Source organism: Ursus arctos, unplaced genomic scaffold (assembly GCF_023065955.2).
Source record: "Ursus arctos isolate Adak ecotype North America unplaced genomic scaffold, UrsArc2.0 scaffold_19, whole genome shotgun sequence".
NCBI lineage: Eukaryota > Metazoa > Chordata > Mammalia > Carnivora > Ursidae > Ursus > Ursus arctos.
Window position 1 is genome coordinate 46,532,673 of NW_026622863.1, and position 26,768 is coordinate 46,559,440.

General features: G+C 51.4%; 2 protein-coding genes and 1 long non-coding RNA gene across 7 annotated transcripts in view; 1 reads left to right on the forward strand and 2 right to left on the reverse strand.

The window, feature by feature from the left end:
* LOC125283294 (uncharacterized) lies at positions 1-2,313 on the reverse strand. The gene is made up of 3 exons (XR_007191038.2): positions 2,077-2,313; positions 1,145-1,197; positions 1-544 (listed from the first exon to the last, which is right to left on the reverse strand). It is a non-coding gene; the product is annotated as an uncharacterized LOC125283294 (long non-coding RNA).
* Positions 1,834-15,782, forward strand: ZNF575 (zinc finger protein 575). 5 transcript variants are annotated; one of them, XM_026482163.4, is made up of 4 exons: positions 1,834-2,154; positions 2,642-2,735; positions 3,171-3,328; positions 3,793-4,883. In XM_026482163.4, exons 3-4 carry the CDS (start codon positions 3,247-3,249, stop codon positions 4,449-4,451), a joined length of 741 nt encoding a protein of 246 aa, XP_026337948.1. In that variant the 5' UTR covers positions 1,834-2,154; positions 2,642-2,735; positions 3,171-3,246; the 3' UTR covers positions 4,452-4,883. The 5 variants fall into 5 exon arrangements, 4 of the variants coding, with proteins under 4 accessions (XP_026337948.1, XP_026337947.1, XP_048079780.1 ...); XM_026482162.4 differs by lacking the exon at positions 1,834-2,154 and adding an exon at positions 2,281-2,362; XM_048223823.2 differs by lacking the exon at positions 1,834-2,154 and adding an exon at positions 2,320-2,505 and having other exon boundaries at positions 2,642-2,754.
* XRCC1 (X-ray repair cross complementing 1) overlaps positions 8,890-26,768 on the reverse strand; it is a 24,803-nt gene continuing 6,924 nt past the window's right edge. Inside the window, exons 3-17 of the mRNA XM_026482159.4 lie at positions 24,452-24,562; positions 15,140-15,298; positions 14,160-14,234; positions 13,954-14,059; positions 13,618-13,727; positions 13,431-13,542; positions 12,708-12,963; positions 12,282-12,398; positions 11,443-11,536; positions 11,174-11,306; positions 10,859-10,913; positions 10,625-10,764; positions 9,635-9,725; positions 9,221-9,296; positions 8,890-9,115 (exon numbers count right to left, since the gene is read on the reverse strand). Of these exons, the coding sequence (XP_026337944.1) occupies positions 9,002-9,115; positions 9,221-9,296; positions 9,635-9,725; positions 10,625-10,764; positions 10,859-10,913; positions 11,174-11,306; positions 11,443-11,536; positions 12,282-12,398; positions 12,708-12,963; positions 13,431-13,542; positions 13,618-13,727; positions 13,954-14,059; positions 14,160-14,234; positions 15,140-15,298; positions 24,452-24,562 (1,749 nt within the window). The 3' untranslated portion in view covers positions 8,890-9,001. The remainder of the gene's footprint in view (positions 9,116-9,220; positions 9,297-9,634; positions 9,726-10,624; positions 10,765-10,858; positions 10,914-11,173; positions 11,307-11,442; positions 11,537-12,281; positions 12,399-12,707; positions 12,964-13,430; positions 13,543-13,617; positions 13,728-13,953; positions 14,060-14,159; positions 14,235-15,139; positions 15,299-24,451; positions 24,563-26,768) is intronic.

Here is a 26,768-nt window from a genome sequence, read left to right on the forward strand (position 1 = left end):
AGCGTGTAGATCTTGTTTAGATCCCGAAGCAGATACACCAAGTGTAATAAAAAGATATTTATGGGATGTGATGTCTGGCATAGAGCTTCAAAATCATCTGGGAGGCGTGGGTGGGAGAAATGAAACAACATCAGCCATGAGTAGAAAATTGTTGATGCTGGCGCCACTTGTATTATTAACGCAGAGAACAATTCTGTTCTCTCACACTTTCTGTATGTTTGAAAGAAAACATTGTTCTGGAAAGGAAAAACAAGATATACATGGGACCATGGGAGAAATGTGATAATGTAAAGAAATGACTCTAAAGTTTAAAAGTTTGGTACTGATACTTTGGGTTGTGTTTAAAAGACTGAAAGAGAGTCCTTATTTTTTAGAGACATACACTGAAGTGTTTCTGGATGAAATGTGTGCAGTTTGCTTCAAGGACCTTAAGGGGCAGGGGGTGGTGGAAGAAGATTGGTCATGATGAACCTGGGTGATGGGCTGGTGAGGGGCTGATTATACTCTTCCTCTCCTTTTGGTTGTGTTTGAAATTTTCCATAACCTAAAAAAAAGTAAAAAAAGAAAAAAAAAAGAGTATATGAAAACCTAAAGTAGTTCATGTCACTTCCCATATTTAAAACCCTCCCTTGGTTTCCCACTCAGCTAGGGCTCTTTCTAACTCATTGACCTCAAGTTCTCCATTGTCCACATAATTCTATCTTCCCATCACAGGGAGTTTCTGGCTGTTAACTCTTTCCAGCATTTATCTGATACAGAGTTATTGGACACCTACTATGTGCTAAGCTCTGTTCTGGACAGAGTGATAAGACAGGTTGTTCATCTTAACAGAGCATATAGTCTAGAGGACAGGTATACTGTGTTACATGCATACAAGGGAGATGTGACAACAGAGGGAGGGAAAGGGGCTCCATGAGCTAGGGTGGACAAGGGAGGCCCTCTGCAGTGCTAGCATTTAAAATGAGATCAGACAGGGGAGTCAGACAGCAATTTGATGGAGGAATGACCTTGGGGGACAGAGGGAATCACTAGTGCAAAAGCCCTGAAGTAGGATGGACCATGGAATATACCAGCACTGGAAGGAAGGTAAGTTTGGAGCATTGAGGTAAGAAAGATCCCCCGAACACAGCATACTCCTTCCCACCTTGAGCTCTCTGCGCTTGCTGTTCTGGGATCCCATCTTGATCCCATCATGGCCTAGTTCAGTGCACAATAAAAACAAGAAGTAACATTGATAACGTGTACTACTGACCACTGTAGGCACTGTTCTAAACTTTCCATTGATTACTGAATTTCATCCAAACAACCCAGAAAGGTGGAGAGACTTGGCCAAGATTACACAGCTAGAAAGTGGCCTAGCCAATCAGTTACCCAGGCAATCTGGCTCCAGAGCTCGAATAACCCCACCGTCTAACTCCCATGGCTCCCAGTACTCGCCAGACCTTGTGGGTTATCAGACTGAAGACATACCCATGCAGGGCCTTTTTATGGGCACTTCACGGTCACTCCCGTGCTGGGCGGAAAAGTGCACCATCACAGCCCCGGGGAAAGGTGCCAAGCGTGCCACCCTGGGCCTAGCACTAGAAGCTCCCGCCCTCCCAAGAACTCCCGCAGTGATGCTACGGAACTGCCGCCCCATCCCCTCGCGACATCAGAACAGCGGCGCCGAGGTGGGAGGGGCTGAGATTCTTGAATCACCCAATGGCGAAGGGAGCCGGGGCGCTATGCAAATAACATGTTTTTTATTGGGCGTCAGCTTGCTCAAAGCCTGGCGTTCCGCCCCGCCCTCTCACGAATTGGCCTGATTTCTTTGCAAACGCTTTGAGGGCAGAAATGGGCACCCGGCTCTTGAAACTCCTTCCGGAGAGGGAACTCAAGCTCCCAACAGAATTCTCGAAAGGGAGGGGGACATAGAAAAGGAAGGCGCATATGTTGGGCCCTGTCTCAGTGATCTCTAAGCTCAGTTTCCCCGAGTTCGGTCCTGCACGTGCTTGACTCCAGTCAGCCACCGTAGGCCCCGCAACCCGCAGTGTACTTTCTTATGGCCCTTCTACCGGTAGCTCCGCGCTTGCTCACCAACTTGCCTGCCTTGCGCATCCACCCCTCCTTCCATTTCTTCTCCCCCGCAGCAGCCTCTGCTGGCCGCGACTGCGCGTGCGTACTGACGCCCCCACCGGCCCCGCGTGGGAGGAGGGGATGGAAATGAGGCTGGGCCGGGCAGCTCACGCGCGCTCCCTCCCCTCCCGTCGCTGGGCACGCGCCGGACCGTGCAGCTTTGCCGCGTCCGAAGGCAGCGCAGCGGCTGCGGCGGCCGCTGCGGGAGGGGCCCGGAGCCCCGCCCCCGGGGAGGGGCCTTCCGCAGGTGAGGCGGGCACGGGTCCGGGCCTGGACGCCTGGGTCTTCGGGAAGTGGACTGGGGGCTAGACGCCAAGATCTCCCGGAAAAGAATCGATTGGCGTCCTGATGCATAGGTTCTGGAGGGACTGCATTGGTGCCTGAGCCTTGGTAAGGTGCATTGGTGCCCGAATGCCAAGATTCCGAGGCGTGCATTGAAGCCCGGACGCTTGGGGCACTGAGGGGAAAATCCGTTAGGGGTCTCTGGATCGCAAGACATGCCACTTCTTTCTGCATCTTCCTCTAGGTCTCCCCTACCCTCCACGCTGGGGATGAAATTTAGCAACAAGAAGGAAGCAGTTCACGCTGCGTCAATGGACTGAGACTAAACCAAGACTCGGGTAAAACTACCTATTGGAGGTGAAATCCCGCCCACTGAGCTCAGGCTCCTCCCCTGGGACAGAGTTGTAAAAGACCCGCCCTCTCCTCTCGAAGGCCCCTCCCCTGGGTCTGAGTAGGTCTGGGTCCTGTCTATATAGCCCCGCCCATTCCCGTCTTTGCTTCCACGGCTGGGAGGTTCTGGGGAGGGGGGGAGGTCCCGCCCACTCTGTGTAGAGGCCTAGCCAGCTCTGCGCGCAGGGCGGCCCCTGCGTTTAAGTAGTAGAGGCCCCGCCAACTCTGCTCGCGGGCTCCAACCCTGGGTCCAAGTCGCGAAGGGTCAGGTTTGCATAAACCCCGCCCGTTGTGCTCTTAGGCTCCGCCTTCGCGTAACGCCCGCCTTTGGATTCAAGGCTTAAAAAGACCCTGCTCCTAAACAGTCTGGTCCCTGATTTTAGGCCCTACAGCCCTATCCCCGTCAGCCTGGTAATCACCGGCATCGCCTACCTCCCTCTGGGTTCCTGGGCCAGCAAGATGCTGGAACGAGATGCAGAGTCCGCGGCCGGGGACACCGATCCTAGTCCTACTGGCAAGGAACCAGTAACCAAGGGAGGAGGTGAGAGTGGTCCCGCCTGTGGGTAGGGGGGCATTCTACAGGAATTGGGGCTAAGAAAATCATATTTTGAGGGAATCTCAGGGTGCAAGTTTGAAGGCCTAGAGTGATGACCATTTGGGATACTCCACAAATACGTTCTGGGGAATCCTACTATTGGCTTTGGGGAACTTAAGTGATTTTTAGGGCTCAGAAAATTAAGGGTCAGGGAGCTTGATATGCGGAATTTCAGGGTCATCACTTGGGAATATACTAGAAACGGACATCTTAGCTTTGGGTTTCCAGCCAGGTAACCCTTTGGGGCCCCTTAAGACGATGCATGGCAGCAGGTAGGGAATAGAGACATGTCATTTGAGGAATCCCAGATGACTCTTGAGGTGTCAAATTTGGGGAGGGGGAAGGGAAGCCTGGCCTAGATTGAGGGTGTTGGCTGATGCCTGGAGCCCACCAGCCCTCCTGTCCTGTAGCTCCCCACCAGGGCTCGCCGCAGAAGCCCAGCCAGTCGGTTCCAGGGCCTGCCACGTCCGCGGGGGCGCCTTCCCGACCCCGCCGGCGGCCCCCGCCGCAGCGCCCGCACCGCTGCCCTGACTGTGACAAGGCCTTCTCGTACCCGTCCAAGCTGGCCACGCACCGGCTGGCACACGGCGGCGCCCGCCCCCACCCATGCCCCGATTGCCCCAAGGCCTTCTCCTACCCCTCCAAGCTGGCAGCCCACCGCCTCACACACAGTGGTGCCCGCCCACACCCGTGCCCGCACTGCCCAAAGGCCTTTGGCCACCGCTCCAAACTGGCAGCCCACCTCTGGACCCACGCGCCCGCCCGCCCCTACCCGTGCCCCGATTGCCCCAAGTCCTTCTGCTACCCCTCCAAGCTTGCAGCCCACCGCCACACGCACCATGCCACGGATGCCCGCCCCTATCCTTGCCCGCACTGCCCCAAGGCTTTTTCATTCCCCTCCAAACTGGCCGCCCATCGCCTCTGTCATGATCCCCCAACGGCACCAGGCAGCCAGGCCACAGTCCGGCATCGCTGCTCCAGCTGTGACCAGGCCTTTGGCCAAAGACGCCTCCTGCTCCTTCACCAGCGCAGCCACCACCAGGCTGAGAGCCAGGGGGAGCGCGAGTGAATCCTCCGCTTGGCTCACAGCCCCCTCTGCTACCAGCCTGGCTCAGTAAAGAGGTGGCATTTTTAAGCTGGGCTGTATGGACTTGTCTCGACCAGACAGCTGGCAGGGAGACTGGCTCCAGACTGGGCTCCAACTTATAAGGCCGAGGAATTCTTTGCTCACCTGTTGGGGGAGGAGAAGGTGTCGCCCACACAGAGTTAGCGCTAGGCCCCAAACCATGGGCTTGGAGCTGTGGTTTGAAAGCAAGCCCTGGTTCTCGTTTTTCCCTCCTATCCATAAGGCAAAAATAAAGTCAGCTAGCATCGTTGGTTGATGAGGAATGTGGGGAAACAGGGTCTCTCCTTATTGTAAGTTAAATTGGTGCCTCCATTTTGGCCATTTGACTGTCCATAAAAAATTTAAAATGCTCACATGCTCGTGTCAACTATTCCACTTCTAGGAACTTATCTTATAGATAAACTCAAGCGCTGAAAAAGGCATAAGGATGTTCATATGTTCAAAAAGGCATAAGGATGTTGGGAAACCACCCAAGTGCCCATCAAGAGGGGGCCAGCTAATGAATTACCGTACAGCCATAGAATGGACTATGTTGCTACAAGAAGAAAAGCTCTATTTGTACAGATGTGGAATGAGTCCCTAAATATACGAAATGATAAAAGCAAGAACAAAGGGCACACTGCTAATAGTATAAACATTTTCCAAAGCTCAAGCTTTGGAGCCAGCCCTGATCCACTACTTATGAGCCAGGGGACCCTGGACAAGCTGTGTCACTTCTCTGGACTCGGATGACTTATCCATAACGTGGGAGTGCTAGGAGGCCTTGTAAGGGCACAAGCACCATCTCTGGCAGTGAGTTCCCTTCTTGGAGCCTGTTTCTCCTGCTGTAAAATAAGAATGAGCTCACAGTAGACTGTGCTTCATTCTTCAGATGTGTATTAAGGCCTATCACGTGCTGGACCCTGCCCAGGGTGGTAGGCACAGACCAGTGAACAAGGTGGGCCTGGTCTAGTGAGGGAAGTGGGCACTAATCAAGTAGTGGCCAAAAAAAAAAAAAAAGAAAAAAGTAAAGCAGCCATCTTCAAGCCCATCTTGAAGAACAAAGTAGAGGAGGGAGCCTTGCCCTCCACCCCCACCCCCAGCCCAGGTACCAGGAATGATTTCAGAGTCCTAAGAATGACATCTGTGGTGTTGGCCTGGGAACAAGCGAGTGGAAGGGAACCGAGGGCTCAGAAACGGCCCTGTGCTCACAGGAGGTCCTGACAAGTGACAATCCCCATGAGTAGATCAGGGGTTGGCACACTTCTTCTAGAAAGGGCCCAATAGTATATATTTTTAGGTTTTGCCGGCCACACTGTCTGCCACAACTACCCAGCTCTGCCCCTGGAGTACAAAAGCAGCCGCACGCATGATGATACACAAATGAATGAGTGTGGCTCTGGTCCAGTAAAACTTTACCAAAATGATAGTGAGCTGGATTTTGCCTATGGGATGTAGTTTGCAGATCTCTGCTGTAGGTGAATGGGGCAAGGACAGGCTCATCTGTGAATGAGCTGAGAGATCTGGAAGAAAATTAAGTGGGATCCTGTGGAGGCAGAATAATGGTCCCCCAAGAAGTCCACATCCTAATCCCCGGAACCTGAGTGTGTTAGTTCACATATGGCAGAAGGTACTTTGCAGATTCATGATTAAGGACCTTGAGATGGGGAGATTATCCTGATTATTCCAGGGGGCCTGATGTAATCACAAGGGTCCTGATATGGGAAAGAGGGAAGCAGGAGAGTCAGAGGGGATGTGACAATGAAAACGGACACCAGAGGGATGCAGGGCCATGATTCAAGAGATTCAGGCAGCCTCTAGAGACTGGAAGAGGTAAGGAAATGGATCGTCCCCGGAAGGGGCACAGCTTTGCAGACACCATGATTTTAGTGCACTGAGACAGAAGCTGGGACTACTGACCTACAGAACTATAAGCAAATAAATCTGTGTTGTTTAAGGCTACGAAGCTTGGGATAGTGTTACAGCAGCAACAGGAAACGCACAGATCCTGATCTCATACCACACACAAAAATAAGTTCCCAGTGACTTAAGATCTAAATTTGAAAAACAAAATAGATGGAAATGATAAAGGAGTCTATCTTGGCAACCTCAGAGGTACAGAAAAAAATCCTTAATATACAAGAAATGTACATCACAGAGGAAGAGACTGGTAGATCTGACCGTGAACAAATCAAGTTACAACTATGACAAGAGATCCAACACTGTAAGAGTGTACACCAGGCACATACTATTACATAGAGGGTTAGAGAAGAGCTTTTTGAGGAGGCCGAGTTTTACTTGCGATCTGAAATGTGTGGATGCAATGAGAGATGGTTTGTGGAAGTATCCAGCACCAGGGGTGGCAAATGCAAATTAGCAGGCCGCTGGGTCAGCCACTGACTAGACCCAGTCCCCTGGGCAAGGCCTTGGGGAAGGGGTGAACGAGGGGGAGGATTAAGTGCCCCCGACACCTGGATTTTGCCTGGAATAGTGCGGTTCCCATCAAGGTTTATATACAGAGCTGTCCTGGGAGATTTCCTCCACAGCAACCATACCACCATCAAAGTTTCAGGGACACAAATGCATCTGAGAGGTGTGGGTCTGGTCCAACTGTTGTCATACAGACGGGGAAACAGGCCAGGAGAGACAGCATTTGCCTGCACCCACACAGTGGGCCAGTGCTGAGCCAGGGTGGATCCGGAGTCTCTGACGCCCTGACCGCCCGCTACTCCTTATACAGGTCAAGCCAGTTACTGCCTGGGGGCCTTTGCACCTGCTTCCTTGGCCTGGAATGGTTCTCCCAGACTCTCCCCTACGTCTCCCAAGTCACTGCAGAGGGGTCAGTCCTCTGACACACCTTCCCCGCTGACAACTCTCTGAAGCACGCCACCCTGTCCCATCGCTCTATAACACTGCCCTGCATTCGCGCTCAACGCTGCACAACACACTCACGGTCTCTCCCCCGGCAGAATGTCAGCCCCATGAGAGTGGGGCCTTGTGTCTGCTTCTCACGCCGCGGTCCGTCCCACCATCTCACACACGGTGGGCATGGTAGACAGAATAACGGCCTCCCAAAGATGTCCACGTGCTGATCCCCAGAACCCACGAATCTGCTTTGTGGCAAAGGAGAATTAGGGTGGAAGGAATCAAAAGTTGCTAATCGGCTGGCTTTAAAACAGGGAGATTATCCCAGATTATCCAGGTGGGCTTGGTTGTAAACACAAGGATCTTTGAAGGTGGAAGGAGACCGAAGAGTCAGTGTCAGAGTGATGTGGCATGAGGAAGACTCCACTGGCCACTGCTAGCCTTGAATACAGAAGGGGAACTGGGGAAAAGACAAGGAAGCAGATTTCCTCCCAGAGCCTCCAGGAGCACAGCCCTGCCTACACCCTGATTTTTAACCCAGTGAGACCCATTTTGGACTTCAGTCCTCCTGACCTGGAAGGTTATGAATTTCTGTAGGTTTAAGACATAAAGTTGGTGGTAATTTGTTACTGAGCTCTGACTGCCCTTCACTCTGCTCCAACCCCTTCCTGCCCTCCCCGGCTCCAGGATAATGTCCGAGCTTCTCAACCCGGCATTCGCAGCCCTTCAGGACAGCCCTGTTCTTTGCTTCTGCAGTGACGTGAATGTTCCTTATCTGCGCACTATTACAGCACCCACTGAGCGCTTGGAATGTGGCCAGTGTGACCGACACAGTGAACTTTTCCCTTCATGTCACTGTGGTTCATTTAAATAGCAGCCGGGTCCAGGGGCTACTGTCAGCACAGCTGCAAGGACTATGTCCATCCTTCCAGACAGATCTGCCCCTAAAGCCTCTTAAACAACTGACCCTGACAAGCCAGGCTAGTTCCCACTTCCTGGCCTCTGCCCTCGCCACGGCCCCTGCCTAGAACCCCATCCTAGCTTCCGCCCAATTCTCTAACACCCCGCTCAGTTCTCAACTTAAATGTGGTGGAAGCTCGAAGGGGGGTAATTAAAATACCCCTTCACCCTGTTCTGCCACTGCTGCTGACAGTTCTATAGCCACTTCTGAAAGCCCTGGAGAAAGGGGGGTACACGTGGCCCAGGGGAACGGACATGGACTTCATGAGCATCCAGGCCTCCAGCCCAGGACCCACAGAGGGATAAACACCACCCAGCAATGGGCTCAGAGGGCTAGAACCCCAATTCCCTGCCACCTGCCACCACAGGGGTAAGTGGCCAGGAAAAAGTAACAAAGAGCTCTTTCCCTACCAAACCCTTGATGGAGAGCCCCTCATCCTTCCCAGGACCCCAGGACAGGGGTCTTGAGGCAGCCAAGACACCTGACCCTCAGAAGGGAAGCAAAAACCAAACATATGACAGAAAGCTGGGAGCCTCGAGGAGGATCAGGAGATTTCCGAGTAAGAGGGGCAGCTGCTCCAAACCAGGTCACCTTTATTAAGCTCATCTTGTGTGTGTGTGTGTGCCTGTGCGTGTGTATGCGTGTGCGTGTGTGTGCGCACGCATGCATACGCGTGCAAGCACATACTTTAGGCCTGGGGCACCACCCCATAAAGCTGGTGGGGAAGTAACTTCTGCTTCTCGTTGCAACTGTAGATCCATCGGGGGCGGACGAACACCAAGGAGGGGTTGTCCATCAGGGCCTGCAAGGCAGAGCAGGGTGCATATGGGAACATGTGAGTGAGGAGAGGATGGAGGTGACGCAAGGGTGGGTTGGGTGTCCCTTTCCCTGCCCTTCTGGAACTCACCTCCTCAAAACTGGGGTCCCACTCCTGTGCTGTGATCACAAACTGGACCCGGTCGCTCATGTAGTCCTCAAGCTCCCTGGCAGGAGAGGAGAGAAGCAGAGAATCGGTGTCCCCTCTCTGGACATCCTGGTCCCCAACCATTCTCCAAAGCTACCTGTGGGCCCCCGTTATTCTCCCCTATGCCAGCCTGGCCATAGCCACAATACCGAGGGCTCCCACTGCTGCTACTCCTTTCAGAGCCTCTTTTAGAGAAGACGAAGAGAGGAAAAGCTACACGTCCAGGGAGGCCGAACAGAGCGAGCAGGGCCTGTGCCCATCCTGCAGGGCGTGCCCCACCTCCGTCTTCAGATCGCTTTCCTTCCCACAAGCTAGCACCACCCCCTCCTACCCTCGCCCCCACCCCTGCACACTGACCCATTGAAGGCTGTGACATAGCGGCTGAGCTTCCGCCGCTCGTCTCCGGGGAACTCTCCGTACAGGAAGAAGTGTTTGCCCTGGAAGAAGTCTGCAGGGGAGATGGTGGAGGAGCCAAGTGTGAGGCCCCCAGAGTTTCGAAGCCCCAGCCAGGAGCCACAGAACACTTGGAGGCAAGACAGGAAAGAGGCCAGTGCAGCGGCTGGGGAGGGGTGTTCATGCAACCCTGACAGAGACGTCCAGGACAAACGGTGCTTCTCAGCCAGGTCCATCAGAACCTTTCTGGGAGCTAGGTGTCTTGGGCTCTGACCTTCAGGACAGCTCTTTTCTTTGGTCCATTTTAACATGGTTCTCCAAACCATCAAGTTGCTGATGCCACTGCTGATGCCACTTTTGGGGCTTTGGAGGATCAAAGTACTTTCCTACCCATTACCCACAAGGAACCAGATAGAAACGGCCTCTTCTAATCGCCACTGACCCTCAACTCTGTTCAGACCTGGCTGCCCAGCTTCTCTCTCCATGCTCTTCTGGCCAAGACTCTGACCCGTGCCCCCATCCCATGCCCCCTGCATTCATGTTGGAGTGACAAATAGCAATGCCATCACCAACTAGGTCCCAACAGAGATCAGTGCCCACGTCATCTGGGTGCCTGGGTGACCTCCCACCCCGACAAAACCGAACCTGGGGGGCAGGTGAGGGAGGTGCCTTTCGCACTTGAGGGGAAGGCCAAAGGGGTTCACGCTCAGCACTGCGCTGTGATGGAGGTGGTCACAGTACGAAGTCAGGAGGGGGAACAGAGAGAAGGCATGAGAGGATGCCTGTTTTCTAAGGCAACAAGAAGGCAGCAGAGGCAGGGAGTACGGGGGAAGGTGGTGGGGAGACAAGTCACAAGTCATGGAGAGCAGCCTCGATCCGAGGGCTGCCTGGGGGGGGGAGTCATGGCTGAGAAGTGACAAATCCCACTTCAGGAGGCAGGGAAGGATTTCCTACCTGGGAGCTCGGGAACTGGCAGGTCAGGAGACTCTGGGGGACCCTCGTTGTCTGTGTTCTCATCTGTGGATCCTGCATACGGGTCCTCGCCATTCTCCCCCTGGTCAGGGGGCTGCTTTTGCTCCCTCTGCTCGGCCACCCTGGGAGAGCCAACAGGGGTGGGGGAAGAACATGCAGACCAGATCCCCCTCCACCCAAGCCTGGGGCCACCTCGACCCCCGAGCCCCACCTTACCTTCTCAGCTCATCCTCGGTATCCCCAGAGTCTTCTGCCCCATTGCCCTGTTCTTCTGCAAGTGGAAGCTTGGTCAATGCAAGGCACATGCTTGGTAACCCTCCCTCCCAGTCTTTCACCCAAGCACAGATGCAGGCATGCCAACCCCCAACCTCAGCTGCCCTCCAGATCCAGCTATCTGGGACCCTCCGCCTTCCCTCCCCCAGATCCACTGTCTGGGATCCAGCCCCACCTCCCTTAGATGCAGCAGTCTGGGTTTCCAGCCTTCTTCTCCCTCAGACCCAGGAGTCCAGGCCCAGACCCTCAGGCTCTGACCTGAATGCTCCCCGTCAGTGTCGGTATCTTCCTGGGGCCCTGGTGAGGCTGGTTTGGTCTCTTCTGGCATTTTGGGTCTCTGAGGTGAGCTGGGTCCTGCTGCCTGAGGGGGCTTGGTTTTGGTCTGGGGGCGCTGAGGAGCCAGGGAGCAGCATGGGTGTGAGCGTGTGTTCTTACAGAAGGCAGGAATGGAGAGTCTGGGGGCCACGACGGACCCATGTCCTCCTCCCGCTGCACCCTCCCCCACACCAGGGCAGGGGGCACAGGACCTTTTGGGGAAGCTTGGGGGCTTCATCCCCGCTGCCGCCGCTATGAGAGCTGCCTTCATCCTCACTGCTGGAGCCTGGCCCTGCCATGAGGTACCTAGGGGAGGAATCCAGCCTCAGACGAACAGCACAGCGTGTCCTCCAGGGGAGATGGGGCAGGGTTTGGGTGCTCAGGAAGCCACAGCAACTGGCATTTACTAATCCCTCAGGATGCCCTGGCTTCCAGCTCTGGAAGGGCCCCACCGAAGCCGTCAGGCATGGCAGCCACGCACAACAGAGACCTGGGCACTCCCTGGTTTCCCCGCCCTCTTGGGAAAGAAATGCCCCATTTCAGAAAGGAAAAAAAAAAAAATCAGAAATAATGTTGCCCTTCGAGAATCAAAGGCAGTTTCTCACTAGGAGAATACCTACCAGTTAAGGGAAAATTCTCAGAAGCAAATACATTGTTAAAGACCTTGCCAGTACATTCGTGATTCCATAAGTGGCTGACACGCCAGGAGAAGGGGTCCCCTAGCTCTATCATAACAAGAACGTCGCACACGTACATGGGATTTCGCATATGCCGGGCACATGTGCCTCGTGCGTGCAGTTTCTCCAGCCTGCCATGCTTCTCGTTCTCCCCAAGCAGACTTCACGGAGCCCCGACACCCGGGCCAAGTCCTCCCTCCTCCTCAGCAGCCCTGCAGCCCCTGCTCCTCCTCCCAGGAGCCTGCTGACGCTGGGGAGCCCTCGGCAGGCCCCAGTCTGATTTCTCTCCCAGTCCCTGGCACTGCCCAGCATGGGGACACGGGGCAGGGTCGCACGCATGCGTGTGTGCAGCCCATGAATGCAGGTGGCCTCACCTCCGTGAGGGCAGCCGACGCCGCATTCGGTGACAGTCCAGCACCCACTCTTTCCGCACAATGCGGCCTCCGAGACCTAGGACCTGACTGTACTTGGGGGTGTTGGCAAAGGCACAGCTGGTGGGGGAACAGAAGGAAGGGTGTGGTCAGTCAGGTGTGGTCTGAGCGGGGAAAGGGAAAGAGAGATGGGGACGGGGGAAGAAAGAGAGATGAGTCAGAGAGAAAGAGATGGATATGAGAGAAACAGAAAAGACATTAGGAGACCAAGGGAAAGATGTAGGAATCAGAAAAAGAGGCAAAGGATACAGAGAACTGAAGAGACAGAGACAGATGAGTAGACAGGGAGAGAGAGGAAGCAAGATAGAGGAGGCAAAGGGAGACAGAGAAGCAGCGGGGAGCAAGGTAGGGAGGAGGGTACAGGCCTACATGAGGTGGGTGCTGTCTGGAGTCCAGTCTGGCCGATATTTGGCCCCCAGCTCCAGGGCCTTGTCTCGGAGCTCTGAGCGGAAGGGGTTCTGGAAGCCACTCAGCACCACCACCACACCTTGAAGGATCTTCCCCAGCTCCTGCGGGCCAGCTCGGGGTCCCCTGGGTTCAGTGCCTTCTCGGGTCTTTCCTGGCACTGTGCCTCGTGCTGGGGCAGAGACTGGGGTGGTGGCTGGGATGCGGGTGGGAGCTGGCACTGGGAAGCCAAAGGTGGATTCACTCAGTACTACGGGGACTAAACCCAGCTCCTCCTTCCTCAGACCCAGGAGTCCAGGCCCCCAGCCCCTTCTCCCTCATACCCAGGAAGGAGTCCAGCCCCCCAGCCCCTCCTCCCTCAGACCCAGGAAGGAGTCCAGCCCCCCAGTCCCTCCTCCCTCAGACCCAGGAAGGAGTCCAGGCCCCCAGCCCCTCCTCCCTCAGACCCAGGAGTCCAGGCCCCCAGCCCCTCCTCCCTCAGACCCAGGAAGGAGTCCAGCCCCCCAGCCCCTCCTCCCTCAGACCCAGGAAGGAGTCCAGCCCCCCAGTCCCTCCTCCCTCAGACCCAGGAAGGAGTCCAGGCCTCCAGCCCCTCCTCCCTCAGACCCAGGGTCCAGGCCCCCAGCCCCTCCTCTCCCAGGACAGAAAAGCACAGGCCCCTACGAGAACAAGGAAGTCAGCACTCACATTTGGGTCTCTTGATGGCAGGTGGTGAGGACTGGGCTGATGGTTTGCTGGGCGTCTTCCTTTCTTCTTGGTTCAAATCCAACTTTCTCTTCCCTTTGGGGGACTCTTGAGGCTGAGGGATTGGGACGAGTTGAGGCCTCTAGCCTCTCTCTGCCCTCTCCACCCCACCAGGGCCTGACAATCTCACCTTGGAGCTGCCGCCTACTGCCCTGGAGACCGGAGAGGCTGAAGAGGCGGCACTAGAGGCCTGCAGGGTAGCAGCTGCATAGCTGGGTCCTGCCGGATCACTGGCTGCGGCTACCAAGGGAGAAAGTAGAGCCGGGGTGAGAGGGCTGGGCCCTGAGACCCTTCTGCTCCTACCCAGGGGACAGAGTGTTGGTCCCAAAGCCCAGTAATGATCCAGGAGTTCAGGCCCCCAGCCGCCTCCTCCCTCCAACCCAGGAGTCCCTAGGCTCCTCCTCCCTCACACCCACTTTCAGGTTCCAACCCTGGACTCACTGAGGACTCAAGCTTCCATGCTCACCTGGGGGGGTCTTATTAATCCGGCTGAAGAAGAGGGCCCCAGGTCTCAGGGAGCTGGCACCCTCATCCTCCTCCTTCACGCGGAACTGGCCAAGCTTCGTCACCTTCTAAGGTCTCACAAGGTCAGCACAGTGAGTGGCTGTTGGCAGGTGGGGGCGAAGTGGGAGGGAGAAGGCTCGGGGGTGGGGGTTGGCGGGCAGTGCTTACCTGGGGTGAAGCCTCTGCCTCCTCTTTGTCTGGGGGGCTGTGAAACCGTATAAAACTCAGGCCATAGGGGGAGTCCTGGGAACGGAGGGTGGGGTCAGGAAGTCTGGCCAAGGACAGAGGCCTGGCCCCAAGCCCCTTTCACTTGGGGAGACCACCTTCTGGCTCTTTCCCTCTTATGGACACACATGTCTAGGGAGGTGCCCAGAGGACAATGATGACGATAATAACATCAACCTGCTAGCGAGCCCTAACTCTGGGCTGGGCTCAACTGAAGCCCTCTCTTCATGTGCATCAGTTCCGTTAGCTTTACGGCAAGTGGCAGAGGCTGCTGCGGGTCCGAGCAAATCCTCTCCCGCATGCCCGAATTCCTGACCACAGAATGGGAGGGAGCACTGTGTGCCACTTCTGGAACACAGAAATGCTCCAGGCTCTTTCCCACTCTGCCAGCTGGACACAGAGCCATAAGCTCAAGGAGCGTGGGTCCCTGGATGACCAGCCAAACACCCCCCCAAGACAGGTCCCCGGGTAAGAAGTCTACTTCCACTGGGTGGTGTCATGACACACTTGAGTCTCACTGTCACTACAGTTTAGCATCCCTACCTCACAGCAACCCTATGAGGATCGGGAAACTGAGGCCGGAAAGGTTAAGTCACTTGCCCAAGGTCACACAGCTAAGTGGTGGACCTAGCGTCTGACTCCAGATCCCACGATGGTAACTGCTGGACTACTCCTTTGCCAAGTCAGCTGCCCCTTTCTCCCATTCCCCTCTGAGATCCTGTAGTTTGCCCTTCCCAGACATCCTCTAGGGAATCACCTACGGGAAGGATGACAAACCCACTTCAGAGACCTCTGGCAACCAGCCTCCTCCTAATCCCCTGGGGAGACCAGCTGCCCCATCTTCCCAGCCCTCTGGGACTGAACGCTGGCCCCTCACCTCTCTCCTTGCCCAGGACTGAGGACCCAGCTCCCACCCCAGGTACCTTGCTGTAGGGCTGGCTGCAAACAATTTTGACGCGGTCCCAGCGCTTCTCTGCTGCTGCCCGGACCAACTTGTCAGGCCCAAAAATGCGAACACGATTGGGGTTTGAGCCACTGCGGCTCTCGGAAGGGGACATAAAAGATGAAGTGACCAGCAGGACCTGGGAGAAGGAACATCAAAGGAGAACCAGGGCTGGCTGACTTAAATGACACCTCCCACAGGCTGGGAAGAAAGCAGGGGCCTGAGTAGGACATAGGGAGTGGCCAGATCCAGCCTGCACCTCCAGATGCCTCAACTCCTCTCTCTTCCCTTGCTTCTGGGCTTCCGGTGAGTTCCTCCCTGACACAGGCCCCAAAGGCATCCCTTCACTTCCAGGTCTAAAGAACCTCCCCCAAATTCTTTCACAGGGTCTTCTCTGTCTAGCCCCAGAGCCCGCCATACGGCCTTAAAGAACCCTCCCAGCGGAGAATAATCACAATGACTGGCATAATGTTCAAAAAACTTTTGGAAATATGCGGCTGAGTTCATGGAAAGCGGAGGAAGTATCGCGGAGGCCAGACATGAGAGCGGAATCCAGAGGGAATCCAGAGGGCTGGGAGAGCTGCACCAGTCATAAGTGATTCTCTTGGGGCTCAGGGCTGGGACACTGGGGCGGGGGGGGGGGGGGGGGGGGGGCGGGGGGCGGGGGGCATGGCTGCCTCTCCAACTGCTCATTCTCGGGCCCTGCCAGTAGGGGGCGCTACAGAGAGGCTGAGAGGCAAGAGCAGGGAGGACCACCGTGCTCCCCACTTCTTGCAGCTCCTGTGAGCACACCTGCACCCGAGGGCAGCAGGGGAATGCGGCTGCAGCGTTTTAACACCTGCAGAGCTGGCGTCATCCGGCCCCTCTCAGGGATTCCGGCGCCTGCTTCCCTCGGGGTCTGAGTTTCACCTCTGTGGAACCCCACTTCCAAGCTTCTAAACATCAACATTTCAGTAATTCCGACCACGTCCTTTTGTTCCCCCAACCCTGGGGGTGGCGGCTGCTCCCCTCATTACTTCTTTACCACACCTTAGTCTTCTTGCCTCCTGGGTTCAATACGTAGTTGCTAATTCTTTATGTTAAACTCTGTTACAATAACTGGTGTGGTTTCAGTCTCTGGGCGAGACCCTGACTGATAGGGCGGGTGGCACGGAGCTTGGTGTTTGCCTAAGGGGCTGAGAACGTAATTTTAATGGGGGGCAGGGGCGGGGTGGAGGGGACAGAAGACAAAGCCTGGGCTCCAGGCAAGTAAAAAGAGTAGCTCCTCAGAGACCATCACCAACTCACATGGAGCTGAGCCTCCTCACAGGGCAAAACCCTCCGTGAGTAAATTAGGGGAAACCGTGCCTTGTGGAGTCAGTAGGAGGCCTTCGCTCTGGAGCACAACAGAGAAAAAATGAAAACTGCTCTCTGGAGGAATCCTAAGCACAAGTGTGTACCCTCAAGGATTTGGAGCAAAAAATTCGTATGAGTTGTTTGCATAGAAAAACCCAAGCTGAAGACGTTAAGTGGTCCTGATGTCACAAAGGCGAAGAAAAATTATTAAATTTCCTTACTACCTGCAGCCCACTGACAAGTCCTTGAGACAGGCAGAGGGACCTTCCTGTAGGAGCTGCCTCGATGTTAATACTTTGCTAAGGGCAAAAGGCAATCTTAGCCTGACCCCCAGGATCCAATAAGTCTACTTTACATAAAAAATCCCTTGGAAACTTCCTTTGTCTCTACCCACCCCAAGATACATGTTGGCAGTCATCCTCCAAGCATATGACCGACCTACATCCAAAGAGTCTCATGACTGCGTTTTTCTAAACAGTAATAAATGCCCTTTCCCTAACCATAGCTAGCCCCCTCAGGGTCCTGGAAACCTTGTTTCCAAAATACCTGGGAAGCCTACGCTATCCCTAACCCCTTCCCAACTTGAAAGTATATAATGGGCCACTCCTCAGGACCTGAGTGCAGCTCTTTCTGCCCACGGGTCCTGTTCCCCATGCTTTAATAAAACCACCATTTTGCACCAAAGACGTCTCAAGAATCCTTTCTTGGCTGTCGGCTTTAAACCCTAACGTCTTTCCTACAGCAGACCCAGGTACACAAGATCACCTGACACTGGCAGATCCTCTTTGGAGGAATGTACTTCAAACCAAGTCCTCAGAGATCTCCCACAGACACATTCCCAAAGAACAGAAGTTAACATACACACACACACACACACACACACACACACAAAACCATGAGGCATATGGAAACAAGCAACAGAAACCACAAATGGCAGACTCACACTCACAAAGGCTGCAGGCATTGAAATTCCCAAACACACAATATAAAAGTAAGTATATTTAATAGTTTAAAGAAATAAATGGAGATCCTGACAGTATGATAAGGAGATAAATGAGAATCAAATGGACCTGGCAGTTTTGAAAAAGAGTAGAAGGGCTGTGTGCCCAACACGAAGGGATTAACCATGATTGGTTCAAGCAGTCCAATTCCCTCTGCCAGTGGCTGGTCCAGGTCGGGCACATGACCCAGTTGGCCAATGTGATGGTAAGAGGAAGGCTGCTGGGGGCTTCTGGGAAAGATCTTCCTTCCTCATTACCAAGAAATAGGATGGAAGAGAGCCACTGAACTCCTGCCATTCCACTTCCTCCAAGCCCTGTTTTGGGCGCTACTCAGTGATGGATGGAGCAGCAGCAATGATCTTGTAACTGTGCGGACAAGTCCAAAGAATCAAGAGGTGCCAACCAAGCACCCCAACTGTCAGATCAACTCTGGGTCTGCCTAATGCTAGACTTCCCTCCCAAGGAAACAATAAACATTCCTAGGCAGTGAGCCAATTTGAGTTGGTTATAGTCTGTTTTACTTAGTGTCTTCTCATAGACATGCTGAGAACTTTGGTGAAATCAGAAAACAAAGCCTTTTGCTGAGAAAAACATTGAATCTAACTATCGGCCTCTTTGTACTCAGCTCTGATTAAGAAGAGGAAACAACAAAGACAAAGACAATTCTACAGAAGGAAAGCTGTTTCCCTAGCCTTGTTTATAAAAGGCCTGATTTTGAGCTGACAGGGGAGCTAAATTGATCATCCAACGATGACAATGAAGGGGCAACACGAACTGTGGGAACTGTGGCTGGCAGCTGCTACCCATACCGCCAGGTAGATGTCCTTGCTCCTCCCACTCGTTGTAAAGAGAAAACAACTCTAGTTATCAGACTTCTATTATCTGACGCTGTATTTAAGGTTCTAGGGCTAAACCTTTATTCTCTAGACCATGTTAACCTCGAAAGCGTATGTATCTCCCTTGTAGAATTTGGAGGGGGAAGAAAAGAACAGGTTGATTTTGTAGGAAATGGTATTAGTTATTACACGAGGTGCCTTACGATTGATTTGTACAGGCAACAGCAATGTGGACCAGCCCTGCTCTGCCCTTCAATTTCTTTTTCTTTCTGGACTCTCATAGCCCTATCTGCTCTCTGGGTGGAAGCCAAATATCACAAGTCCTAGAGGCTTTTTTTTTTTTTTAAGGTTTTATGTATTTATTTGAGAGAAAGAGAGAGAGAGAGCATGAGCAGGAGAGGGAGAAGCAGACTCCCTGCCTGTGCAGGGCTCAATGCCAGGACCCTGGGATCATGACCTGAGCCGAAGGCAGATGCTTAACTGACTGAGCCACTGAGGTGCCCCCCCCCAGAGTCTTTAATTCAGTCTTGGTTAGAAGTTATAATAAAAATGCAGGACTCTAGCAGAAGTTTAATTAAAATTCTTGGAAGAGTAGGAGACTTCTGGACATCGGCGTTTTCAAAATTTGAAAAGATAAAGCCCAACTACCCATTCCACCTTGCTAGACAGATAAAAGGGCAAATAATAAACATTCACCTATAAAGATATGATAAAACTTTAACTAAAAATGTACTTACTCAGTTTTCATCGTTATAAATAGAATTTTGATCCAAATCTGTTTGCCAAAACCAAAGAACTTTTTTTAATAGTCCCCAAAACTGCTGACTTTGTTAAAACAGTTAACAAGTAGGGTTTCGGGGACTGGGTGACTCTAAAGACTGGGTGACTCAAGTGCTTGGGGAGCCTCTGTAAACAGACCTAAGTCTAAGCCAGAGTCAGAAAATGAAATGCAAACACAACGAATCAGAAACAGCCAACTAAATTTCTCAAGTCTGAGAAAATGAAATTCAAGAACCACTATTCTAACAGCCAAATAACTATACTTTCCCAAATGAGGCAACTGTTTAAACTCTAGCCAATCAAATCATGTCTTTGGTTTGCTTCGGCGTCTCCTCTATAAAAACCTCTGCCCTAGCCTGCCCACAGAGCACCCCTAATCATTTTCAGTTCGGGCTCCTGATTTGAATTGTTTGCCCAAATAAACCCTTCAAGATTTCATGTACTTCAGTTTACCTTTTCACAACTTATATAACCTTGAGAATGAGAATGTTTGCCAAAGGAAAACCTATTTGTGAAAATGCACCTCACAGATCAGAAAAAGCACTTGATAAAATTCCACACACGTTCATGAAAAAAGCTCTCAATGAAGTAGTCTAGAGAAGAACGTCCTCAACCTGACAACACACATCTATAAACAAGTCTCCAGCTGACATTGGATTTCATGGTGAAGACTCACTACTTTGCCAGTAAGATCAGGAACAAGACAAGGATGTCTGCCCTCACCACCTCTATTCGACACTGTATTAGAGATACTAATCAGTGTGATAAAATGAGGAAAAGAAAAAAAGAAGCATAAAGATTAGAAAGAAAGAAAACTGTCTTTATTCACATACAGTGTGATTGTCTATGTAAAAAAAAAAAAATCCCAAGGGAATCCCATGCAATTCTCCTACAAAAATTAATAACTAAATTTAGCAAGATCACGAGATACAAGGTCGATATATAAATATCAATTTTATTTTTATTATGCTATCAACAACTGGGTAATGAAATTTTTTAAAAAAATATCATTCAGGAGCGCCTGGGTGGGGCAGCTGGTTCAGCCGTCTGACGCTTGGTTTTCAGCTTAGGTCGTGATCTCAGGGTCGGGAGATTGAGCCCCGCGTCTAGCTCCCTGCCCAGTGTGGAGTCTACTTGAGATTCTCTCTCCCTCTTCCTCACCACCCCAAATAAATAAATAAATATTTTTAAAAATATGTCACTCAAATAGCACCAACAACTTAGGCAAGAATCAGTAACGGATACTAAAACTAGTGCATACAGGTTTGTGGAGTAACGAGATTTATAGAGCCTCAAAGTATTTCCCCGCCATACTTACTCATTACAAAGGACAAAACAGTAATTTTACAGTGAACGAGCCCGGCCCTCACCACCTTCACAAAACGACCCCAGTTAGCACCATCAGTAATACAGCAAGCCAGGAGCATGTGCTCCGTGATCTGACGCACCGAGAGGAACACAGCGCCACTTCTGTGGTGTTCCGGCCAAACGTACGTAGAGCCTAAATGAAATCACCGGGAAACATCAGACATTTTGTACAACGAGTGATATTTTACAAAGTCACTGACCTCTACTCTTCCAAAACGTCAATGGCATAGAATACCGAGAAAGTCACAAGAACTGTTCCCAGGGAAAGGAAACCAAGCAGACATGACAAATCAATGCAATGCATGATTCTGAATTTTCTTTTGCTATTAAGAACATTATTGGGATAATGCAGAAAAGCTGAATAAGGTCTGACATCAGATGACATAGGACCACATCAAGGTCAGTTTCCTATTTTTGATTGACTGTCCTGAGGTTAAGTAGGAGAATGTCTCTCTTTTTAGGAAACAGCCGCTGTAGCGAACAGGGATAAGGCAAAATCACATATGCAACTTACTTTTAGTTCAGTAAAAAATACATCCCCATGTGTTAACATTTGGGGAATCTGAGTGAAGATCATAAGGGAATCCTTTGTACTACTTTTGCAACTGTTCTGTAAGTCTGGAATAAATGAAGTTATTGACAAGCTTGTTGTATAATTCACATGGAAATAAAAGAGTCAAGAGACTCTTGAAGACCAAAGCTGGAAGTCCAACACAATCTGATTTCAATGTTTACTATTAAGACAGTGTGGTATTGGCACAAAAATAAACATACATATCAATGAAACAGAATAGAGAGTACAGAAATAAACCTACACGTATATGATCAATTAATTTGCAATAAAAGAGCCAAAACAATTCAGTGGAAAAAGGAAAATCTTTTTTTTTTAGATTTTATTTTTAAGTAATCTCTACCCAACATGGGGTTGAACCTACAACCCTGAGATCAAGAGCTGCATGCTCCACCGACTGAACCAGCCAGAACCCCAGGAAAATCTTTTTTTAGAGTATTTTCAACAAACATTAAAAAAAAAAAAAAAAAAAAAAAAAACAGGAAAAAAAGGACCTTGTCCTCTACTTCACACAATATACAAAAATTCATTTGAGATGGATCAGAGATCTAAATGTAAAATCTAAAATTATAAACCTTCTAAAAGAAAACACAGAAGATGGCAGTAGGCAGAATCACGGCACCCCAAAGAGCTCCATGTGCTACTCCATGACACCTGTGAATATAGCAAAAGGGACTTGGCAGATGTGATTAAGTATCTTGAGAAGGGGAGATAAGCCTGGATAATCCAGGTGGGCCCAGTATCATCACAAGGGTCTTTATAAGAGCGAGGCTAGAGAGTCAGAGAAGTGAGGATGGAAGCAAATGTTAGAATATTGTCATCGCTGCCTCTGAAGATGGAAGGGACCACAGGCCAAGAAATGCAGTGGCCTCTAGAAGTTGTGGTAGGTAAGGATATGGATCCTCCCCTAGGGCCTCCAGAAGAAACCGAGCCCTGCCAACGCTAAGATTTTAGCCCCCTTGACTGATTCTGGACTTCTGACCTCTAGAACTGTAAGACAATAAGTTTGTGTTACAGTTTTAGGCCACTGAGTTTGTGGTCATTTGTTAGCAGAAATAAGAAATTAATACAGGGAGTGTCATTATGACTTCAAGACAGGAAAATATTCCTTATAGAACACAAAAGGCACTCAGCAGTAAGAAAGAAAAGAAAAGAAAGAAGAGAAAAGAAAAGAAAAGAAAAGAAAAGAAAAAAGAAAAGAGAAGAAAAGAAAAGAAGAAAGGAAGAGAAAGAGAGAGGGAGGGAGGGACTTAAAAAAAAAAAAAAAAACCCTTGATTGATCAGACTTCATCAGCTCCATCAAAAGGCACTGTTAAGATAATGGAAAGGTTAAGTACACGGACCATGATGAGCACTGAGGGAGGTAAGAAGTGTTGAATCATTACATTGCACACCTGTAATTAGTATAACACTGTATGGTAATTATGCTTTAATTTAAAAAAATTTTTTTAAGGTAATGAAAAGGCAAGTCACAGACTGGGGGGAAAATCTGAAACACACGTATCTGAAAAAGAAAGAAACAAACAAACAAACCCATGATTAACATCTAGGACCAAAAAACAAACAACCCAATAAAAAACGAGCAAAAGACCTGAATAGACACTTCATAAAATAAGATAAATGAATGGCTAGTAAGTACGTGAAAGGTTACCCGATGTCACTACTTGTCAGGAAAATGTAACTTAAAGCCATAATAAAATACCACCACGTGCCATCCGAATGGCTGAAATTTAACTAATGACTGGCAACACCACGGCCAGGTGAGGACACGGAGCAACTAGAACGCTCAGCTTCTGCTGAAGGGAACGTACAGTGGTACAATCACTTTGGAAAACTCAATGTCTGATAAGGTTAAGACATACATCTACCCTAAAACAACGCAACTGCACTCTTAGGTATTTACCCCAAAGAGATCTCCGTGCAGAGGCTCGTACAAAAATGTTCACAGCAGCTGTCTTCATAATTGTCAAAGAGTGGCAAGAGCCCAGGTGCCCATCCACAAGAGAATGAAGAAACAAACTGCAGTCTCTGCCTGAGATGAGTGCTGCTCAGCTGACAAGCAATATGGAAGAATCTCAAAAACAAACAGGACATTGAGTGAAAAGAGCCAGCCACAAAAAAAGCACATACTGTCAAATTCCATTTATATGAAGTTCGATGACAGGCAAAGCTAGTCTGTAGTGACGGAAGAGACCAGAGGCTGCCTGAGCTGGTGAGGGTGGGGGGGTGGGGAGTGACTGCAAAGGGGTGCGAAGGACCTCCCCGGGATGCTGGCAATGCTCCGTGTCTTGACTTGGGGGCCGGTTACACAGGTGTGCACAACTGTCAGAACTCCTCGACCTGTATGCTAAGATCTGTGCATTTTATTGTAAACAAAATATACTTCAATTAAAAACAATTTCTCACTGCAAGGAAAAAAAAACTCATCTTGTAGAAAACTGGTTTACCGTTTACTTAAAATTGTAAACTTGGCTTTTCCAAGCAGGTTTATTTCTACCCCAAAACGTTTGTAGGTTAGCTAGCTGGCTAATTATGATCTCACCAACCCGGCTCTAATGAATTCGACCAGTAGGAAAAGGATTGTGTCAACTTTTAAAATATTCGTAATAGAGTGGGGCGCCTGGATGGCACAGTCAGTTAAGTTTCGGTTTGGGTCATAGTTTCAGGGTCCTGGGATGGAGCCCCACAGCAGGCTCTGTGCTTAGCAGGGAGTCTGCTAGTGATTCTCTCCCTCTCCCTCTACCCCTCCCCACCCCAAGCTCACATTCTCTCTCTCTCTCCCTCTCTCAAATAAATAAATCTTCAAAAATAAAATAAAATAGGGGCGTCTGGGTGGCTCAGTCAGTTAAGCATCTGCCTTCAGCTCAGGTCATGATCCCAGGGTCCTAAGATCGAGCCTGTGTCAGGCTCCCTGCTCAGTGGGAAGTCAGCTTCTCCCTCTCCCTCTGCCCTTCCCCCTACCTCGCTATCTCTCTCTCTCTCAAATAAATAAAACCTTTTAAAAAAACAAATATCTGTAATAGAGCAAAAGGCATTCCTTCTTGTAAACGTTTGTGGCATATAAAGTGACTAACAGAGGCATCCCAAACAATGCGGAATCTCAATTTGCCAGGACATCTGTGAGAACCTCTGGGACCAGAGAAAAGCAGTTTTGCTCTCAAGCAGTGGCTGCCTCTTAGACCAAACGAGTGCGTCTGGTTACTCGTGCCCCCCACCCCGATGCAAACGTGGGTCTCTGCCCTGGCGTGCGGTTTATCCCCTGTGCCTCCTCCTCCAGAGGGCAGAGATCAGTGTCACTCAACTCCACCCCAGCCTGGCACCCAGGAGACCCCGGGGGGAAGGGGTGATGGGGGCACCTGGGGCAGGGATCAGCATGGGGCCCATCTTAACGCCCTGCTTACCTCGTAGTCTTGCTCCCCAGCCCCTCCGGCCGAGTTGCCCACCAGCACCTCCACAAAGGCCGAGCCGTCATTGCCGATGTCCACGCTGTGTATCTGTTCCTCCTTCTCCAACTATGGGAGGGGAAAAGCCCACTGTCAGTGCCTGCTCTACCCCTGGGCTCACTGTGCCACCTCGGGAGAGGGATGACCCCCATCTGGGCTGCCGCATCTCCTCGCAGTGTCAGCTCTGTGACAGTAGGCGCCAGAGCGAGGGGTGTCACCGTGTCCCCCGCATGTAGCACAAGGCATGGCCCAGAGGTCGGAGCTCAGAAAATCTTCACTGGGTGAATGCATAAGCCCCCACCCTTGTCTTCCGAATGCCTCCAGACGCTGCCAGATCAGGGTGGAACCTGCCACCACGGAGCTCTCCTTGGTAGTACCTGCCAGGGTTCTAACTTCAAATCATCATGCAACACAAATGGCACATCTGTCCCCTCTCCCCCCCCCCCCCCCCGTCACACAGGACTCCAAAGAAGCTCCCTCAGGGTAGGGGGCCTGGTGTGGTTTTGCTCACCACGGATTCCTGGGTTTGAATCCCAGCCTAGCAAAATGGCCTTGTGAGCCGATCTCTTGGAGCCTTGGTAACCTCATCTGTAAAATGGGGATAATCACCAAATCCAGGAGTATGCACATGAATACTATGGCCACACTGACAGCCTTTAGTAGGCACTCTGCCTCAGTCAGTCAGGAGGCACTGTTAGTCAACGCTCCATAATTACTTTTTTTTTTTAAAACATTTTATTTATTTATTCGACAGAGATAGAGACAGCCAGCGAGAGAGGGAACACAAGCAGGGGGAGTGGGAGAGGAAGAAGCAGGCTCCCAGAAGAGGAGCCTGATGTGGGGCTCGATCCCATAATGCCGGGATCACGCCCTGAGCCGAAGGCTGTGCCACCCAGGCTTTTCCACCCAGGCGCCCCCATAATTACTTTTTGAAGAAACAAAAGAGCTATCGATGTGGAGGGAGGCTCCCTGCGAAGCTTCTGCCATTCTGGTCTTGACAGTTAAAGGCACAGAAAGCCATGTGGGGGTGGAAGCAGTAGGAACGGCTAATGCAAGTCTGCTCTCCAGTTCGGGGCTCTTCTCTTTGGCTCCCAGAATGACAAGTTATTACAGCACTCAAAGGTCCACCGGCCCCAGGAGCACCCAGCGCCCCCGATAGCCCTATCACCAGCCGTCAAGAGGTTGCCCAGACTTCGCCTACACGCTGCCACAAACAGGGACAGCCCTACATGGGAGGAAGGAGCCTGGACTTGGGGTGAGGTGAGCCTGGGTTCAAATCCAACCCTGCCATTTGCAAGCTGTGCAAGCCTGGGTGCCGTGCAACCTCTGAGCAATGGTTTCCTTTTGTGTGGAATGGCCAGGCTGTGCTAATAACCCTCCGCCTGGAAGGAGCTCAGATGACTCACAAAAATAATAGCCACCAGAGCACTTGCAGCAAACGTCAAAGCGCTCACGTTGCCCTAGACACCTAATATGTGCATCTCCTCTCCTCACAACGGCTCTGCCAGGCGGGGGCTATTATTACCTCCACTTAACACATGAACAAGCGAACGGAGGCAGGAAGTGGTTATGTAACTTCCCCAAGGTCGCACAGCTGGTGAGCGGCAGAGCTGGGCCTGGAGCCCAGGCAGGCTGGCTCGAGTCCACACGTGCTCCTCCTCCACATCACAGGCACGCTGGAGAAAGAGGCGGTGCTGAGGAAGGGGCTCCCCCTTGCCTCCACAGCTCCAAACCCTGGGACGGTGTGTGGTGCTGCCCGGGTACACAAGTCCTAGTCTGACTTCTCAGCTTCCTGCCACACTTGATGTCTCTCCTCCAGTCATGCCAGCCTTTTGCCCCAAGAACAGAATGGCTCCTTGCCACCACAGGGCCTTTGCACCTGCCATTCCCCCTGCCTAAACCACTCTTATTTTTCTTCAGTTATCACTACTTAATATTATGTAACTACCCTTTTTATTTGCATTTGTCTAGCATCTGTTTCCCCCACCAGACTTTTAAGCTCCAAGAGGGCAGAGATAATATCTAAGTCATTTCCCCACTGTATCCTGAATGCTGAGCACAGTGTCTAGTCCTTCCCAGCTCTGCATACTTAGTCTGTGTGACCCTGGAGCAGAGTCTCATTGCACCCCTGCGCCTCAGTTTCCTAACCTGTAAAATGGACACTGACAACTTCTAACTCAGAGAGTCGTTGTGAAGATTCAAATGAGGGATACGTATGAAGCCCCTTGAATAGTGCCTGCCACAGAGTAAACGCTCCATAAATGTCAGCTGATAC

Bases quoted from the DNA above. Each gene is read 5' to 3' on its own strand.
- ZNF575 (XM_026482163.4), top strand. From the start codon at position 3,247: ATGCTGGAACGAGATGCAGAGTCCGCGGCCGGGGACACCGATCCTAGT. The intron at 3,329-3,792 runs GTGAGAGTGGTC...CCTGTCCTGTAG, and splicing joins ACCAGTAACCAAGGGAGGAG to CTCCCCACCAGGGCTCGCCG.